Genomic DNA, 17,762 nt, shown 5'->3' with positions numbered 1-17,762 from the left:
ACAAATAAAAAAAACCCAACTCAACAGATATGCAAGACAACATGACAGAATACATGTAAATTGCAGTTATATGCTTAACTGCTTATAACTGTCATATTCAGTTCACAGCCTGACAACTGCTTAAACGTTGTAAAAATTTAATTAGTTTTTTTTTATCAGATATTTGACCCAGAAACAATTATTTTAGTTTTCTTTTAGTCCTTGCATCATTATGCACAGAAGGTAAATCATTAGTATAAATAGTGTACAGTTACTATCCAAGAGCACTTCCCTGTGGTACTCCAGAGCTCACGGTTCTTTCACCAGAATAACAACTGTTGGAAAAAAAACAACTATTGTATGCTATTTGTCAAGTGGCTTATTAACCAAACCTTGATTTATAGCTGCTGGAGCAATATAATTTGCACTCAACTGAACAATTCTACACCCGGAGGATTATCTGTACAAGAAAGACCAAATGTAATAAGACATACAGTCTTAATCAACAATGAGATTAAAATTTCCTTTTGAAAATACCAGTCTTAAAGTAACAGAAATACTGTCTGAACCGTCTCAATCAAAGGTAACATTAAATGTGCTCATCACAGCAAGAACCCCTTATAAAACATTTGAAACTCAAAAGCCAGCAATCCAACCTTTATTGTTAATGAATTAAAAATGCTATCAGAAATTCCAAAAAGAAGATTAACAGTTAATGTCTGATTTCTGGCTTTTCGGTTAAATATTAGATGACACAAGGCAACACAAATAGAAAAATTCTTTTCCAAACTGCTGCAATTATATTATAAATCATTTTATTTTTATACAACACATTTTTATATATTGAAAGAAACTGAATATCTTCATATTTTGTGATTTGGATCAAATTTCGGCTCGTCTCATTCACCAAAACTTAGTTAAACCTAAAACTGAGACTCAAATTAAACCTGAAAAGCAACTCTAGTAAATTCAAAAATGAACAAAACAAATATTTGACCAAGAGCTCTTCTCTTAGCTTTTGTTCAGTGAAAATAAAAAGGATTATATATTTAAGTTCAATTAACATACAGAACTGAGAGATTGGGTGACTGAGATTGTAATTATAAATCAAACTTCATGAAAGGCAAACTGGTTTAAGACAACTTACAGCAGAGCGGAGTATAAGTCACACAGTTGCAGCTAAAAGTATTAAGGAACACATGATACAACAATATCTGCTACATTACATTGCACATCTTAGCTGAAATGCTTCTGTTTACATGTTTTACATCAAAAGGGTTCTAATAAATTACAGTGTTTTGGGAAAAACACCACTATAGGAACCCCTGAAGTGATTCAGCTTCCCTCTGATCTTGGATCTGAGCATAAGGTTTTGCGTCTCAGTTCTGGACATTGCGGTTCTTCTTGAGTTAACTCTGGGAGAATGAGACCATGTCAACCTGGTTGTCATCAAATGGCTGCAGCAGAGAAGAAAAGACATCCGAATTTGTGAGTAAATAAAACACAAATGTTTATCTTCACGGGCGTCTTGTTCAGAGGTATACCCACTGAGTTTTGCTCGTTGTTCTGCTGAGTCATCTCCAGGTTGTCCCAGTTGTTGATGGTGTTGGCCCGCAGGATTCGTGGGATCCCAGAATTTGCCAGGCTGCCTTCTGGCTCTTTGAGCCAGGTGTAAAAGCCATTGCTGTTGCTGGACAGCGGGCCTTTGGCAAGAGATGGGATTTGGAACGGCTTCCTAATGTCTTCCTGTTTGGTCCTGAAGAATTTGGTCCTCTTGAATCTTGAGAAAAAGAATAAGAAGGTTATGCAACAGTGTCTCTCCTACTTTATTTTGCTTTAGGTTAGATTTCTATAACTCTCTGTAACTGATTTATAAAACCGCCCAACTTTAAAATGGCCTTGCACATATTATATAGTTTGCAGTCTAATACAAAAGTATGAATGCAGTTTTATAAAAAGGACAAAGGTGATTATAAAAGTCACTAAGGTGATAAATGAACAGGATTCAAACTTACTTTTTTACTACCACTAGCAGAGCGATCAACGTGACGACCAGCAGGAATCCGAGGACAGAGGAAATGATCACGAAGATCAACAACCATTCTAACAGAGAAGCGGTCAGTAAAAAAAGCTGTGACTCAGCCTTTTAATGAACTTGGTACAACAGCATCACATAGCATTTTGCAAAATTTAACATTTTGATTTAAAAGATTTTATCATTACCTTAAAAACTCAATGGAAAAGGAAAAAATATATTTCTTTTTCAGTGGATGTTTTATGTGTTAATATTGATTTGATAACTTTTTTAAATAAGACTTTTATAGTATTAGTGGCCTTTGTTTGTCAAACTAACAGGAATAATTTCATTTGCATGTGGCTGGTTGTATCTTACACATTTTGGGAAATATTTTTAAACAATTTCACAAAGAAACACGCTGAAGTTATCGGAAAATTCCTCACAGTGGTAATGTTTTGTGTGGAAAATGCGACACACCAGCCAGGGCAGCTTCGCAAAAGTCAGTTGAATTAGAAAAATTGTCTGATGCTGTCAGTTTAATAGTGAACGCCATAAAATTTGAAATTATGTTGCACACTATAGCTGGTTAGTGAGGACAAAAAGCTCCAGGTTGAACCTAAATTACAGCACTACCTCATAATTTTTTTAAATTGAACTTTAGAAAGCAATTGCCTCAAAATTGCTTTTCTGTTCCATTCAATGGAGTGCATATGAAGCATGAATTTGGTGTTTTGAGTGAGTTACAACTTCTTTGCAAACAATTCAATAATTTAACTGTCCATGTCAAAATTTTGATGATATACTAAGTCCAAGCTCTTGTCTGGTGTCTGCTGTATACTCACCATCCTCGCAGTTCAAGCCAGTACGACCAAAGTCACATCTGAAAAGAAGAAATTGTTTTACTTGAAACTGTTGTACTTGCAGAAAACCATAAAGTCGTACAGTCAGACCGATGCACTTACGGTTTACATTTATTGTTCACAGCTTTCTGACCAGGGGGACATGCTAAAGTACAGAAAGTTACACTACAATCAGTGGCAGTAAAATATTTCAACTCTGTGGATTGTTAAATATCCTTACCCATGCATAATCTGTCACTGTAATCTGTGTTAATGTAGCCATCTACACAGCTGCATGTGAAACTGCCGGCTGTAGGTTTACATGTTGTAGATGAATTGTCACATGGTTTGGAATCACAAAGGTTTTTGGCTTTTGAAAGGAACAGAAAAGAAGATATCAGAAAACTTTATAACATAACATGCACATACAATCCAGAACTTCTTCAGACTTAAAGTCTTGACAAAAATCATGACATTTTACACCAACACCATTTTTTGTTCAAGCAGAGGTGCCAATTTTCTTAAAAATGTTAAAAATAAGTGTGTAGTAAAGGAAAACTAAGACAACACTAAACAATAGAAGAAGAGAAAGAAATCAAGCTCACACAAAAATGAAAACCATTTCTGATTAATTTAGCTAATGCTTAATGCTTAATAGCTTAATGTAGCTATTCTGGGTAAGTGTAATGAATGTGCTATTTATAGAATAAGAGAAAGGTGAACTAGACTAGAATCCTTAGAATAGGAAGATATTTGTTTAAAACCCACATGCAAAGTTTCCTTGCAATGGACAGTTTTCGCAGGTTAGATTCATCATTGTTTCTGTTACAGTGTCTTCTTTGATGTCAGACGTTGTTTCAAAAATGATTTGTAGTGATGCTTCAACGTTGCCTGTCTCCCATCCATCTGTCTCGCTTTGTTTTGAATCCATATGTGAAAAAATTTAACAATTAAGGAAGACTGCACCAAGCAGTGGATTAGTCTACATCACACTGTAAATATTCACTAGTGGATAAAAAACACAGTTTTGATTCTGAAACTTACCAGAGCTCCAGCACTAAAGATGAAATGTGTCCAGTTTTATTTTCAAACTCTTTGTCAACCTGTGTATTAAAAATAGCGTTTTAGTGAACAATGTTCTGTTTAGGCAATATTTGGGGGCAAAGAACAAAATGCCTTTTGACAGGTGCAAAGATAGGGAAAAATAAATGACTGCTTACCAAATCAATAATTTTATCTGAAGTCTCTTTAAATATTTGTGATGTTTTGTCACACATTTCAGGATCATATTTTATCTTCCAGACTAGCAGTCCAGGGAAGACTTTGGCTGTTTGGAAAAATGTAATTATTTTGAGAAATTAAATATTTACAAAAAAAAATCTCAGTTAGGTTAGTATTAATGTGGTAGATCACAACAAAATTGCTTTAAGATTGGATAGATAGATGCACTGGGTGCTCTACACACTACGCATGATCCACATGTGCAGAGTTGGCGCTGCATTTTAAAAATTTAATCTTAAAAAAGTACTCAAACAAGAAAGACTGAACATATTTTTAGATCAGTCTGTTTACTGAGATCAGTTTATAGTCTCTGCATCACATTCAGACACTTACCCTTTTGACAGCCTCGAGGACCATAAGCTTCACCAGCCAGACACAAGCACACATAAGTCGGGTTAGCACGTTCTTCACAGGTGCTTCCACAGAGACATGGGCTTGAAGCACACGCACCTTGATAATTAAGACAAAAGCAACAAACACGCAATGTAAGAATTTAACACTTTAAGTGAATTATATACACAGTTATTTTAATGGAGATAGGCGTATTAAATTATTGTGTTTGTGAAGTTCCTGAATTACCTCCTGCTACTGTAGTTGTCATTGGAGCTGCTAGAGTTGTTGAAGCTGCTGTAGTTGTCGTAGTTGGAGCTGTTCTAGTTGTCATTGGAGATGCTGTAGTTATTGGAGTTGGTGGATTTGTCGTTGGTGGATCAGTTGAACTTGTTGTTGGATCAGTTGAACTTGTTGTTGGAGCTGCTGAACTTGTTGTTGGATCAGTTGAACTTGTTGTTGGATCAGTTGAACTTGTTGTTGGAGCTGCTGAACTTGTTGTCATTGGAGCTTCTGTAGTTGTTGGAGCTGCTGCTGTAGTTGTTGTTGGAGCTGCTGTAGTTGTGGTTGGAGCTGCTGAACTTGTTGTCATTGGAGCTTCTGTAGTTGTTGGAGCTGCTGCTGTAGTTGTTGTTGGAGCTGCTGTAGTTGTGGTTGGAGCTGCTGTGTTTGTGGTAGGAGCTGCTGTAGTTGTGGTTGGAGCTGCTGTAGTTGTGGTTGGAGCTGCTGTCATTGTGGTTGGAACTGTCGTGGTTGTGGTTGGTGCTCCTGTTGTTGTGGTTGGAGCTGCTGAACTTGTTGTCATTGGAGCTGCTGTAGTTGTTGTCGGAGCTGCTGTAGTTGTTGTTGGAGCTGCTGTAGTTTCTGTAGCTGCCAATTCACTTGTTGCTATAATTGTCGGTGCAATCGATGTTGACAGAGTTACTCCAATGATAACAATAACAGCACCAGTAAATGCATGTCATCTTTAAACAGTAAACCTTTTTGGATTTTTTTTAGATAAATGGTATAATGTATTTCTTTTAATTGGGGTTTCTGCATTTCAGTCTGTAGACATTATCTGTGTTTGAAAACAAATGTACATTTTTTGCAGCTTGAGGCGCTCATTTAAAAATAATATATCATGGTTGCTTCTTTTATATTCTAAGGGCTAATTTCTGTTACAAGATCTATAAAAGGAAATAAATATTTTCTAATAGTTATAATCTGTTAAAATATTCACCTGTCTTACTTGTAATTCTTTGCAGACTGCATCTAACTAGTACACAAATAATCTGTTCCTACTCAACAACTTTTAAACAAGTTAAAGATAATAACTGAAAATGTAGCCACTTACCAACAGAGTCAACAGAAATCAAAAGGATGACAGTCAGGATCAATGTTTTAGCCATTGCAAAAACAAAAAATTAATAAATGGAAGGACAAAATCTCACAAAAAGACTGAAAGCAGTGTGAACTGTGTGTATGACACCTGAGATCTGAAAATGTACGATGAGTGTGAAATTAATCCTAAAGGGGAACTCATAAACAGTAACGTCTCTTCTCAGGGCGTTGCTAAGCACTAAATGGGTTACCAAAAAAAGAGACCGTGGTTTGTTTGTTTTTTGGGGGGATGGTTTGATATAGCCATCTGAAATCATAAACTGTATCTGCCATATATTTCAGGAAGTGTCACAGATTAAGGATATGGGTCAAAATACTATCAATAAAATGAAATATGTAAAAAGGAAGTTCTTTGTTATGAGTGAAAAAAAATCTTAAATCAATCCAAAGTTTTTCATTTGGGTCAGACAACACGCTAAGTGCTTTATATTCATATCAAAGTGTGTGGAAATAAATTTTAAAAAAGGCATAAAAGAGGGTGAACATTTTTATCCCTGTTTTGGTACATTTTCTAATGATGAATACAGTTTTATTATTTGTAAATTTGACCTCGTGAGCTTTAAAAAATGTTACATTAAATCAGAAACAGTTGTGTTTTCTAAAGACTTATAACTGAGGCAGGTGAAGGAGAAAATAAGGTAGGATTTTATTTCCAGACCCAGATATAACTGGGACCAGTTGGTGTAAAATAGAATAGAAATATTCACAGGAGGTTAATTCTGGTGTAACATCAGCAAAGTGGCAGGCAATGGAGGCCTGTAGATTCACAGAAAGATAAAAAAATAATAATAACTTATGTTAAAAAATTTATTTAAATTGTTTTGACATGCTTTTATGCCCAGTAGCTCTTTACTAAATGGTAAATTTCTCTATATTTTTGAAAATTGAAATTAAGTGCTTGTTAAACACACCAAAGCAGTGCACAAATGTTCTTGAACAGAATATCTTTATACTGAAGCTTGTCGTGAAATATTTATCCCTCATTGACTTCCCTTGAAGTTGCAAATAGTTTTGAGGATGGTGTGCAGCCAAATCCAAAAAGACAATATAATTATTAAAAATAGGCCATCTTTGACTTTAGAATACAGATTTGTTTTTCATGCTGTTTCACTTCTTTTCTCACGAATATCTCTGCCTTTGACTTTATAGGTCACAGAAACATGTTAATAATAAACAAGAGGAAGAAAGGTAGTATTCCTTGTCTCTTGTTTATTGTTTTTACAACTTCCCCACCTGTAATCTGTTAACATGGAAATAATTTTTAAGCTTGATTTATTCGCTAACCTACATAGGAATTATTGAAGTTGACTTTTGATTGTTGTCTGACTCAGGAAATGGCTAAAGGGAAATTCCGCCAAATTTTTTGCTACTTTGAACATCCTTAATTTGTTCTAGTTTAAAAAAGCCAGACTCAGACTCTTCACAATCGAACTAGATTATTCTATACAGATAACACCACCTTTCAAACTCAGTTTGTTATTTGAGAAACCTTGGTTTTATTTGTGAAATCTTCATTACAAGGCCAAGAAAATTCCACTTTGGTTTTGTCACCTTTTTTATGAGTTGGACATGTAATCCTTGCAGCACGTCTCTCTCAATAACTGAAACAGACTCACACATATTAACATTTTTGTCTATATAAATAGCCTTAAATTAATAATGCCACATGGTGTTAACATTGAATTTAGTTATACCCCTGGCCATTTCCATGTTTTTTCTTCAGCATTGTGTCCTTTGATATATATGAATCACCCAGCTCTCAACACAGAAGCAATTTAAAAATCTAGAACTATAAATATCATTTATTAAGCTGATGTTTTGAAAATCAATTTTTGGCGTGCATAGATTTGAATTGCTAATGAAATGCTAAACCCAGGATTCCAACATTTTGCTGACACCTACCGTTATTTAAGAGGAACTACAAGCTTACAATCACTACCTCTTTTATGTATATTTAGTCTTTAAAAATAAACTTATAAGGCATAATCTAAAGCATGGCAAAATTCAAGAATAAACAAAGAAAGAAAATGAATCATTGGACAAAATAGTGTCTTTCTGTAGATTGTGTATGTGTAATAAAAAGCTAGTATCTTTTTATATTGATAATTAATTGCCTGTTAAAGATCACTAATATAATATTGTCCAAAAATAACAATTTCATATCAACCTTTATTGTTAGACTGGGGGTAAGTCTGAGTGATTAAGACCGGATCAGAATATGAGATGCAGACTCGCCACTAGAGAGCACCTCTAGTGGCGAGGAAACGTATTGCAGACACTACTGGATTTCAAGAAGGAATATTATGGTCTTTACTTATCCCCCTGTTTTTTTTTTTTATTAACGTGTCTTTTCTGGCAGTGTATCACTCTTTCCTGTCTGAAGATTTCAACACTCTTCATGGCTTAATTGCTAAAGATAATTTTAAATTAGTTGCTTTCCTGGCAACTAATTAACATTTAAATATAATCCATAGATTTTCAGTTTGGTTTGGTTTGTTCTGCTCCAAGTGTGTTTGTTTGATCCGATCTGTTAGTTAATTTAGGTCAGAAGGTTGAAAGTTGGATGTTTCATAAGAAAATAAAACTCAAAACACATCAAATGTTTGGGAAATGAGAGATCCTGAAAATAAGCGTTTAGATTGACGTTTTAAACGGTCTGAACTCAACATATTTGAAACTCTTTATTAAGTGTGCCCAAAAGCTGTTATGTACTGTAGAAAATAATTAATTCAAATTAACATTATCATTTCAGTCAAGAAGAATTGCCAGAATTATTTTTGGAAACGTGTTGAAGTTGGTACAAAATATGTGGCTGAGTGGAAATTTGATGAGAGAGACTTATATTATCATAATGAATTTATAATTTTCAACCTGTGCATCAAATGATTCATTTTTAAGAATAATTTCAGTTTGTTTGAACCACAATCATTCCAACCTGAATTTAGAACATTTCAAATAATTTCTATAAAGCTTAAAATTAAAATGTTATTTTGGGAAACTGTTTGTCAATCCAATTTCAGGATAAACTGATGTCATTTTCAAACCCTTTATGTCTGAAAGTGCTTGCACTTTGCATTCCTTTTTTAAAAAACTGCCACCGGAGGGCAATAACGTCTTACTTCATTCTTAAGCAAGTATTAACAAGTTTATTGTCCGGGGGCACAGCCTTTGGATAAACACCACCTCTCTCCCAGCATATCGTTTAGCACAAAAGAAAAGACTTTAATAATAAATGATTAAAGAACAAATTAATTTATTTAATGTGTTTTAGAGTTTTAAATTTTGGCGAGTTGAATTTCTAATTTACCGGTCTCAGAAGCTGCATGCTGTTGAGTCTCTAGTTTTTTCCCTGAGTCATTTAGACACTGAAATAATTGTGCTTCTTGTTCCTACTGAAAAGCCATAAACCAGTTGATAAGAACTTTAGTGACAAGGTAACCCACCATAAAAGTCCAATAAAGGAGCTCAGCAAAAGCTGCTTAGTCAGTTTTTTCTGAGTGTAAGGATGATAATTTTCCAATAATGTGGGATTAACATAACATAAAACTGCTGCACATTGCATCTTGGTGAAACTTCCTGGTCCTTACCTGGAAAAGAATAAAAATATGCATGAACGATGCGGAAATATAATTGTACATGCATGTGTGGAACATCAGCTGCAATTGGCTCCTGACTCGCAGGAGGGATCTGACAGTGTTTCCAAACAGATGCTGCTCAAGGGACATTTCTGCTGATCTCCGAAAACAAAGACAGCAAACTCATCACGCCAAAATCAAGTGTTATCTTCCAAAGAAACGTGGATAAGCAAATTTAGAAAACAGTTAACAGTTTCTTCAGTTTAAGTCATTATTCACAATTCTGCGTTTAGAAAGACACCGGACAAAAATGGCTTTTGTGAGAAAGTTCCACAGTGAAAACACCACTTATCAAAAAAACCGAAGGTGTCACATTTGCAGGAAAACATCTTGATGATCTCCTAATCTTTGGCATAAAATTAACAAAGCATTTGAGAATTAGAACAACATGCACCTGATGGTACCATGGACTCTGCTGCAAAAGAGAAAATAATGCAGAAAAGTCCACCAATGTGGCTGAATTAAAACAATTCTGCCAAGAAGAGTAGGTCAATGTTGTTCTGCAATGACGTTAGAAAAATATTTCAAAATACTTTTCACATCATTGAATAGCCTTTGTTTAGATACTTTTGCATTTTTTGGTGCATCATGACTTTTTCACATGACATTTGTGTTCTGAAAACATTTTAAATACAGAAATTACGGGAAAACCTACAGTACAGTACCAAACTTTGGCGTTCAAAATAGAACAGACAAGAACCAGGCTCATGGTAAGCAGTTTGCCACATGGAGTTGTTTTACATTTCTCACTTTTGCAGTTTGACCGTTTATCTTAGGTAATGATTTATATTTTAGGCACTGTTATATCAAAAGTCATGTGTTGAGATGGTTTAGGTTTATAAAACATTTCCATGACGCTACAATGTTGTGCAATATAACAATCAATTCACAATTGGGAGGCGTTTTGTAATTCATCCATTACATATTAAGCTTAATAAATCCTTGTTTTCATTTTCACTCAGTTTGAAAGTGTTTCTTTAAATCTTTGGAGGCAAATAATAAACATTTCTGCATTTTGTGATAATTTAATAGCTTAACTATTTTTAACATACTTTTAGGATTTATTTAGGGTTGTTTTAAATAATAATCGCGAAAAATGATAAAACTCTCATAAGCATTGAACCATCACTGCATAATGCACAAATGGACCCATTAATCTCTACATGAAGCTAAACTGATGAGAAAACATTTAATTTGATCAAATATTTAAACAGCTTCAATAACATAAATGTTTTGAAATGTGACTGGTTCAATCAGAAAACGTTTAAAATCTGTTTGAAATCCTCCCTTCCTTTAGCTGTTCGCTGTGAACTTCCTGTCACAAAGTTACTAAAAAATGAGTGCTTACACTTTTTTGCTGGCGTAGACAACATATTGACAGGTAAAAGTTAATCTTAGATGAAGTTTATGCAAAGTAACGAGCCATAAAAACCAGTTTTACTCCATTGTCACATTACTGATCTGCTGCCTGCTCAGGGTTTTACATCTCAATCTCAGAGTCATTACCACACTTCGAATCATTTGGCTTCAGAGAGTCATGATTGCAGACTGAGCATGAGTTCACACACCGGACCGAAATAACACCTTAGCAGTGAAACACAGAAGGAAAACTGAACCTTTCACAATGGCCCTACTGGGTCTTCATCTTCTGTCTCTGTTACTGATGTCCCAAGAAATTCACCTCGTTCAAGGTAAGTACATTTTTCACTTAAAATTCAAGTTATAGTTTAAACTTCAATTTTTGGTCATTTTCAATAAAAAAAAATCAATTTATGAGAATATTTACCATACAAATATGTCTAAAATCTTTTTGAAGTAGCTTAATAACTAAACTATAAACTTAGGAACTGTGTCTTATTTATAGTATTCAATTTCTTAAACCTCAACAGAATATATATACATATTTTATTCAAAAGAATTATTTATTTATGAAGAAGTGATTTTCAAAGGATCCAATCAGTGCAATAAATTTCTAATAATACAATTCTGTCCAGTCCAACTCTAAATTATGTTAATTTATGCTATGTTTCATTAAAAAATAAAAAGTAAAAAAGTTCCAACATTTTATATTTGAAGCCCTCTCTTTGATTCAGGGTTATATAAAGCTGTTTAAATTCTCTCTTTGTCCGTGTTGATCTTCTCCCTGCCAACTTTTATCCACAGAATATTCACGTAATCTTAGAAATATGAATGTGGGCATAAATCCTGACGTGGTACAAAAACCACTAACACAAGATAAAATATCATTCTGCAAATGTCACACTAATAACAGATTTTAAATTGACAGCAAAGCGTAAAAAAGATCACGAGCTGGACTTGTCTTTTGTGGTGAAGAATTAACTTTTCTTTAAAGGCCAAATCACATGCTATCAGGTTCAGATGCTGCACACGGAGTAAATATAAAAGCCATAAACATGGTAATTCATTTGTAAAAGAAACAATAAAATAAATTTTTATTCGAACTAAACTGACACTGACTTAAAGAATTTTAATAAAATGTCATAAAAAATAATAATAAAACAAGACTTTTGGCTGTGTCAGTGTAAAGTCAACCAACGTCAGAGTTCAACTAAACAGATGAGCAAAGGAACTTGTTACTTTTTTTTAAGGTGGTATTTTTGTGAGTCATTTTCTACTAATTTAAAACTCTTGAAGCCTTTCAACTTCTCATATACATTTTTTGCAAGTAGTTTTATCTGATTTATGAAGATGCATCTGCCTGACTTCAAATTTTCTTGTCTTTCCCCTTTTGAAGAGAGGCTAAGTGGAAATATTCCTTTTTTCACTTCCTATTTAAGCCTCACGGACTCAGTCGGCTACATTTTGCTAATTAAATGTTTCCAGATACTCCAATCAGTTGAAAACAGTAAAGTTTGTGATAAATCCTGATATTGAACAGTGCCAGTTTGTACCTTTTTTGTTCACTGAAGCATTGCTAATTTACAGTATGTTGTACTTTATGTGATGTGTTTTTGTGTCTTCTGCAGGAAGTTGTGCCAGTGATGAGTTTCAATGCAGAAATGGACAATGCATCAACAAAGCTTGGAGGTGTGATGGAACTAAGGACTGCACAGATGACTCTGATGAGCTGAACTGCCGTAAGTGCAGCTTTTGATTTCAAATTTATCACAAACTGTGAATGGATGGTGGTTATTTCTTAACACAACACAAGAGCGTTCCGAGTGTGTAAATAGAAGGTACATGGACTTCTTTTCTTGGCCTTAATTTTCTATGAAAGAAGTTCAGTTACCTTCCATTTAAGCATTTGGGATTCCCAAAAGCTGGATGACTGACAATCTACAAGGACAGAGAAGACAAGCACAAAAACAGACAAGCAGCAAAATAAGTCAGCGAGGGAAGTCCAAAAACCATTTCACCTGTTTTGTTTCTCTGCTGCAGCACCTCCGTCATGCAGCTCGCAGGAATTTAAGTGTGTGACAAGTGGTGAATGCATCTCACTGGGATTTGTCTGTGATGGGGAGGAGGACTGCGTTGACGGATCCGATGAACAAAGAACCTGTGGTACAGACTACAAGTTTAATCTTTAATTTCAAAAAGAAAGATTCAAGGTTGTGTTCCTGTTTCTTAAGATGAAGACAGGTGCTAAAACTGCCTGGAATTACATGTAATATCATGTCAAACTGCTAAATTACACAAAAACAATTTGCAGTGATGCAAACCAAAACCACTAGATGGCCCCGTTATCTCACTGTACACTTTTCTCAAACAGGAAGTTATAATAACTGAACTCAAAGCAACAACTTACTGTATATCTATGTCCACAACGAACATAGACAAATAAGTAAATTGTATTTATCATAAGTCTTAGGAGACACTATTTGCGTGTGTTTATTTCTATATATCGTTGTGTTAAATAACACTGGAGTTATTGCAAATAACTCCAATAACTTTTAATTGAGCTGAGGAATGACCTCTAAATTATCCAATTTTTTTATGAAAACTTGTTTTTGAAGTATGTGTCTAGTTGTAATAACACAAATGCAAAGAAAGCTCCTGACCCAGTTCTGTTTCAGATGGACGCACCTGCAGGCCAGACCAGTTCACCTGCCAGGAGGGCCAGTGCATCCCCAGCAAATACAGATGTGACCGAGTGACGGACTGTGTGGACAACACTGATGAGAAAAACTGCAGTAAGACTTTTGTTTTTAAAGTCTGCTGAGCCTGTCGTGCTTGTAGTTGCATTTTTCTGCTGTCATATGGTCTCCAGTGTTGTCTCAAACTTAATTTAGAATATTTCCATAGACTTAAGCACTTTACCTTTTCTTTACAGATTATCCTCAATGCACCCAGAAGACATGTGCAAACGGAGCCTGTTACAATAACTCTCAGCACTGTAATGGGCTACAGGACTGCAGAGACGGATCTGATGAGACCAACTGCAGTGAGTAGACAGCAATCAGCATCATTTTCTGTTTGATCAAAGATGTATCCAACACATTTTATGGAATTGAAATTAGACTTGCAACAACGTGGATGTGGTTTGTACCTCAGGGCTACCGTACCTGTACCCTATCCTAGCTCTGAGAATAAAAACAAGTGTCTGGAATACTTAATATTTTGTATTCCAGACACAATACAACTTGCAGTATTTAGACAGAAAATGGGCAAAGAGAAAATGGGGTGGGGGATGTTTGGGGGAAATTAAGACAACAATACGTCATTTGGTCCTGTCTGTGTGAATTTGGCTTGGTTCATACTGCTGGAGGATGGATTATGGGGCCGGATGACCATGGGCCTTACCAGAGGGGCCGCTTTTCATTGGCTGATGCCCATTCTACGTGGTCACGTGCGTGGCCGTCTCACAAACACACTTAGCTTCCCGTTAGCTAAGTACAGCATAATGGCAGAACTGATACAATTTCTACACCTTGAAGCCTGTCTGCTACACAGTCTTACGTTAGCTAAACAGATCAATATGCAATGTGTCTGTATCTGACATACACTAAAGATTTTATTTTAGCAGAAAAGGCTTTGGACTAAACTGTTACCCGTGTTAGCCACCTTAGCACCAAGTACAGCTAGTCAATCAACCATCGCTGTGTTCAGGGAAGCGCTGATTAATAATCGAGAAATAAATATCAAGTCTGGAAACTTGATACCGTAACGGACTGAATGTTATGTTTTTAACGTAATCTTTGCTCGTCTTGCGGGGCGCAGGCGGTTGCCACGGTAACGGGTGTGCTTAAGCTACAAAGAGAGAGAGAGTAAAAAGGTAGAAGTGGTTTTGACTTGATCACCTGTTCGGGTTATTTTACCTTTGTTTACCTTTGCTGTGGCGCATTACAGCCGCTGTAGTTTCTAAACGTTGGACTAATTACCTCGTTCGTTTGTGAGTTTACGTCATTCACAACAAACATCAAATAGAACAAATATATTTCATAAAATTTTAACAAACAAATGGCTTCTACCGCGATAATTATGTGAAATTAATTATATCCCAACTTCAGAAGATTTGCCTTTACCTTTACAGAGCTCTTTGGTTCCTCCTATCAGTCTGTAGCTTCTCATATTGACGTCATCAAACCAAATTTCAGATCTACCATAACTGACTGACACCTGCTGGCCTCAGGTTTGCAACCAGCTTGTGACTGAGAAACCAGTAACCTCCTCCCAGATGATGACATGAACTTGTTAGATTCTCTGTCCATTGTAGTAGCTGATATATTGTGAAAATCCGGTAGAAATGATGCACTAATGGAGTCATGTTTACATAGAAACAACGCGCCGCGAGGCTTTGCTTGTGAGACTTGCGGTCACGTGGGTCGGTTGTGGGCGGAGCTTGGTAAGGTCCATTTTAGGAAGCCGGTTGTCTCGCCTGAATTTTGCATTTTAAAAGTCCCTGAGTCAATATTTCCTCTTCAAAAGTCTAATATTGAAAAAAACAAACTTTTTTTCACAAATAACTGCGCATTTAAACCAAAGAAATGTTAAGTACGCTTGCGTTTATAAACAATAAATGCGTAGCTGTTAAATTTTAGGCATACTTCACATTTCTGTTTTTAAATGCATCAGTGTCTTGACGAACAAACTACGGGCGCCATATTGGTTTACCTTCGGTTGATGACGACTCAGAATTTTATTTTATTTTATTTTCTTGTAAAAGTAAGGTAATCAGCTCCTTCTGTCTGCTATTTATTTTTGCGGACATACATTTCAAAATATAGATATACAAGAACACGACGTAATAACAGTTAAACAGTTTAAGGGTTTCTTTAGCTTTGAGATTATTTATGATCATTGAGACCAATTGTACATCTGTACATTAAAATAATGTAACTAAATCAACAGAAAACCTATCGTGCTTAAAATATATTTAAACTTAGTCAAATTTATTTCATGAACTGTTCAATTTAATTCAGTTCTAGTTATAGTAAGCATATCTGAAAATTAGCCTGTATCGATACAGTGCTAGTTGTTTGGTCAAAAATGATTATCTAAAGTGGATGTAAGACCAATAAATCTTGTTTTTCAGATGTTTATTATTGTTTAAATACTAAAGTAAAAATAAGTGGTGACGAGGAATATTGAAAATGTCATCTAATCAACTACTATTTAAGCTATTAATGATGTGATATTGTAAATAACAACATGCAGTCAGATGAAGCTCTGATTGCCAGACTGAAAGTACCTTTAGAAAATTATAACCTTTAAGCATGTATTAAACATATTTTAAGCTCACATTTCCAATAAAATGTGATTTTATTGGTCTGATGTATAAAATTTAAATTTTTTCTTGAATTTCTTCAAATTTGTCCCTTGCAATATGTAACAAACACTGACATCCATTCTGGATACCCAGGCAGGATTTATTCTTTGTTTATGAAGTGGCATTCTGGTTTAATATCTTACTACAATACCGTTTTTGTTTTATTTTCCAGCCACTCACCACTGTCCCATCCACCAGTTCGAGTGTGCGAATGGCTTCTGTGTGCCACTTGCGTTTGTGTGCGACCACTGGGACGACTGTGGGGATAACAGTGATGAGCAAGACTGTGGTAACTTACATTTCTAAAGAAGTGGCAACAAATGTGCAATCTGCCTCCTGACTCCCATTAAACATCTTTGCCTTGCAGAATATCCAACCTGCAGGGGCAACGAGTTCACTTGTTCCAGTGGCCGCTGCATTCCTCAGAACTGGGTGTGTGACAAGTCCAACGACTGTGGAGACTTCAGTGACGAAAGTGGATGTGGTGAGATTCATGTGGACTTCCATTTTGCCTTTCTATCATCCTACTTAAAGCTTTGTGAAGGGAGCATTATTTCACTAAATTTAACAATTCTGAAATAAATTTGATCTACTCTAGTTTGAAATCTAAGAATAGTTTTGGTTCAATTGGTAATTTTGCTTACGATATATTCGATAAAACAGTTTGTGATTTGTGAAGCATTTATTGACTTAATGTCAATCTCTTTTTTTGCTTTAAAATCAATTTACATTTGAACTTAGTAAAATCACCCTATTTTTAGTTTTTATAATTTAAAAAAGGTTTCACAAGTCCCAAACAGTGTTTTATGTGTCATTAGCTTAAAGTTATGCTGTGCATGTACAGTAGAGTAGGTGATGCAGTTTTTAAGATGCAAAAACCTTAATATCCCTCTCTTTTGAGCTATTTTTTTTACAAAACAAACAGTTTTATATGTAGTTATTAAGTATCACAGTTCAAATTTGACCATATTTAGTATTGCTAGAATTTGACCTTTTAATTTGACTGTTATAGTTCTCCATTTAATGTAAAATTTCTCATTTAGACATTTTGAAATATAACAATTGATTTTACTATAAGACGGTGTGACATTGAGAGTGTTAGTAATTGTTATCACATTTTAAGGCATGGTATCAATGTGAAAACTTCCTTAATAAGATTTGGTTTGTTGAAATATTTGCTAAAATTAACACTTTTTAAATATTAGTTTTTTTCTGTGACTTTCAGATAGTGACTCTCGGGACTGTTACCCTGGTGAGTGGGGTTGCCCAGGCTCAACTGCATGCATCCCAGTGGATAAAGTGTGTGACGGCAAACCTGATTGTCCTGGAGCAACAGATGAGACCAACACCACGGCACATCAAACATGTGGTAAGTTTTTGGATGGAGATTTTTAAAAAAGGAAAAAAATCAGCACTGATAAAGTTTGGAGGATAATTCAACATGATTTAAGAAAGTATTAAGTATATTTCAGATGTTGATTAGTATGGGGAAACCTAAATAATTTTACCAAAAGCAGTATATCCAGACTTCATTCCCAAAACTATTCTCTAAAGGTTATCCATTCATACAC

The 17,762-nt window shown here is 35.1% G+C and overlaps 2 protein-coding genes across 2 annotated transcripts in view; one reads left to right on the top strand and one right to left on the bottom strand.

Moving 5' to 3' along the window:
• Positions 1-28: 28 nt before the first annotated feature.
• LOC116726832 (mucin-13-like) lies at positions 29-5,125 on the bottom strand. The gene is made up of 11 exons (XM_032573708.1): positions 4,696-5,125; positions 4,450-4,566; positions 4,056-4,162; positions 3,880-3,938; positions 3,604-3,749; positions 3,077-3,205; positions 2,959-3,001; positions 2,839-2,876; positions 1,995-2,082; positions 1,528-1,759; positions 29-1,436 (listed from the first exon to the last, which is right to left on the bottom strand). The coding sequence occupies exons 1-11, from the start codon at positions 5,036-5,038 to the stop codon at positions 1,389-1,391; spliced, it is 1,350 nt and encodes a 449-aa protein (XP_032429599.1). The 5' UTR covers positions 5,039-5,125; the 3' UTR covers positions 29-1,388.
• A 5,830-nt stretch (positions 5,126-10,955) lies between these two features.
• lrp2b (low density lipoprotein receptor-related protein 2b) overlaps positions 10,956-17,762 on the top strand; it is a 43,424-nt gene continuing 36,617 nt past the window's right edge. The window contains exons 1-8 of the mRNA XM_032573385.1: positions 10,956-11,155; positions 12,452-12,562; positions 12,864-12,986; positions 13,499-13,615; positions 13,756-13,866; positions 16,364-16,480; positions 16,559-16,675; positions 17,417-17,560. Of these exons, the coding sequence (XP_032429276.1) occupies positions 11,089-11,155; positions 12,452-12,562; positions 12,864-12,986; positions 13,499-13,615; positions 13,756-13,866; positions 16,364-16,480; positions 16,559-16,675; positions 17,417-17,560 (907 nt within the window). The 5' untranslated portion in view covers positions 10,956-11,088. The remainder of the gene's footprint in view (positions 11,156-12,451; positions 12,563-12,863; positions 12,987-13,498; positions 13,616-13,755; positions 13,867-16,363; positions 16,481-16,558; positions 16,676-17,416; positions 17,561-17,762) is intronic.

Source organism: Xiphophorus hellerii, chromosome 10, assembly GCF_003331165.1.
Source record: "Xiphophorus hellerii strain 12219 chromosome 10, Xiphophorus_hellerii-4.1, whole genome shotgun sequence".
NCBI lineage: Eukaryota > Metazoa > Chordata > Actinopteri > Cyprinodontiformes > Poeciliidae > Xiphophorus > Xiphophorus hellerii.
The sequence above is the reverse complement of the archived record's forward strand: the minus strand, read 5'-3'. Positions and strand labels throughout refer to the sequence as shown.

Coding starts and splice junctions, on each gene's coding strand:
- LOC116726832 (XM_032573708.1), bottom strand. CDS start 5,038: ATGACAACAAGTTCAGCAGCTCCAACCACAACTACAGCAGCTCCAACA. Junction 4,163..4,449: donor TCCTCGAGGCTGTCAAAAGG/GTAAGTGTCTGA, acceptor TTTTCCAAACAG/CCAAAGTCTTCCCTGGACTG. Junction 2,877..2,958: donor GTGAACAATAAATGTAAACC/GTAAGTGCATCG, acceptor TCTTCTTTTCAG/ATGTGACTTTGGTCGTACTG.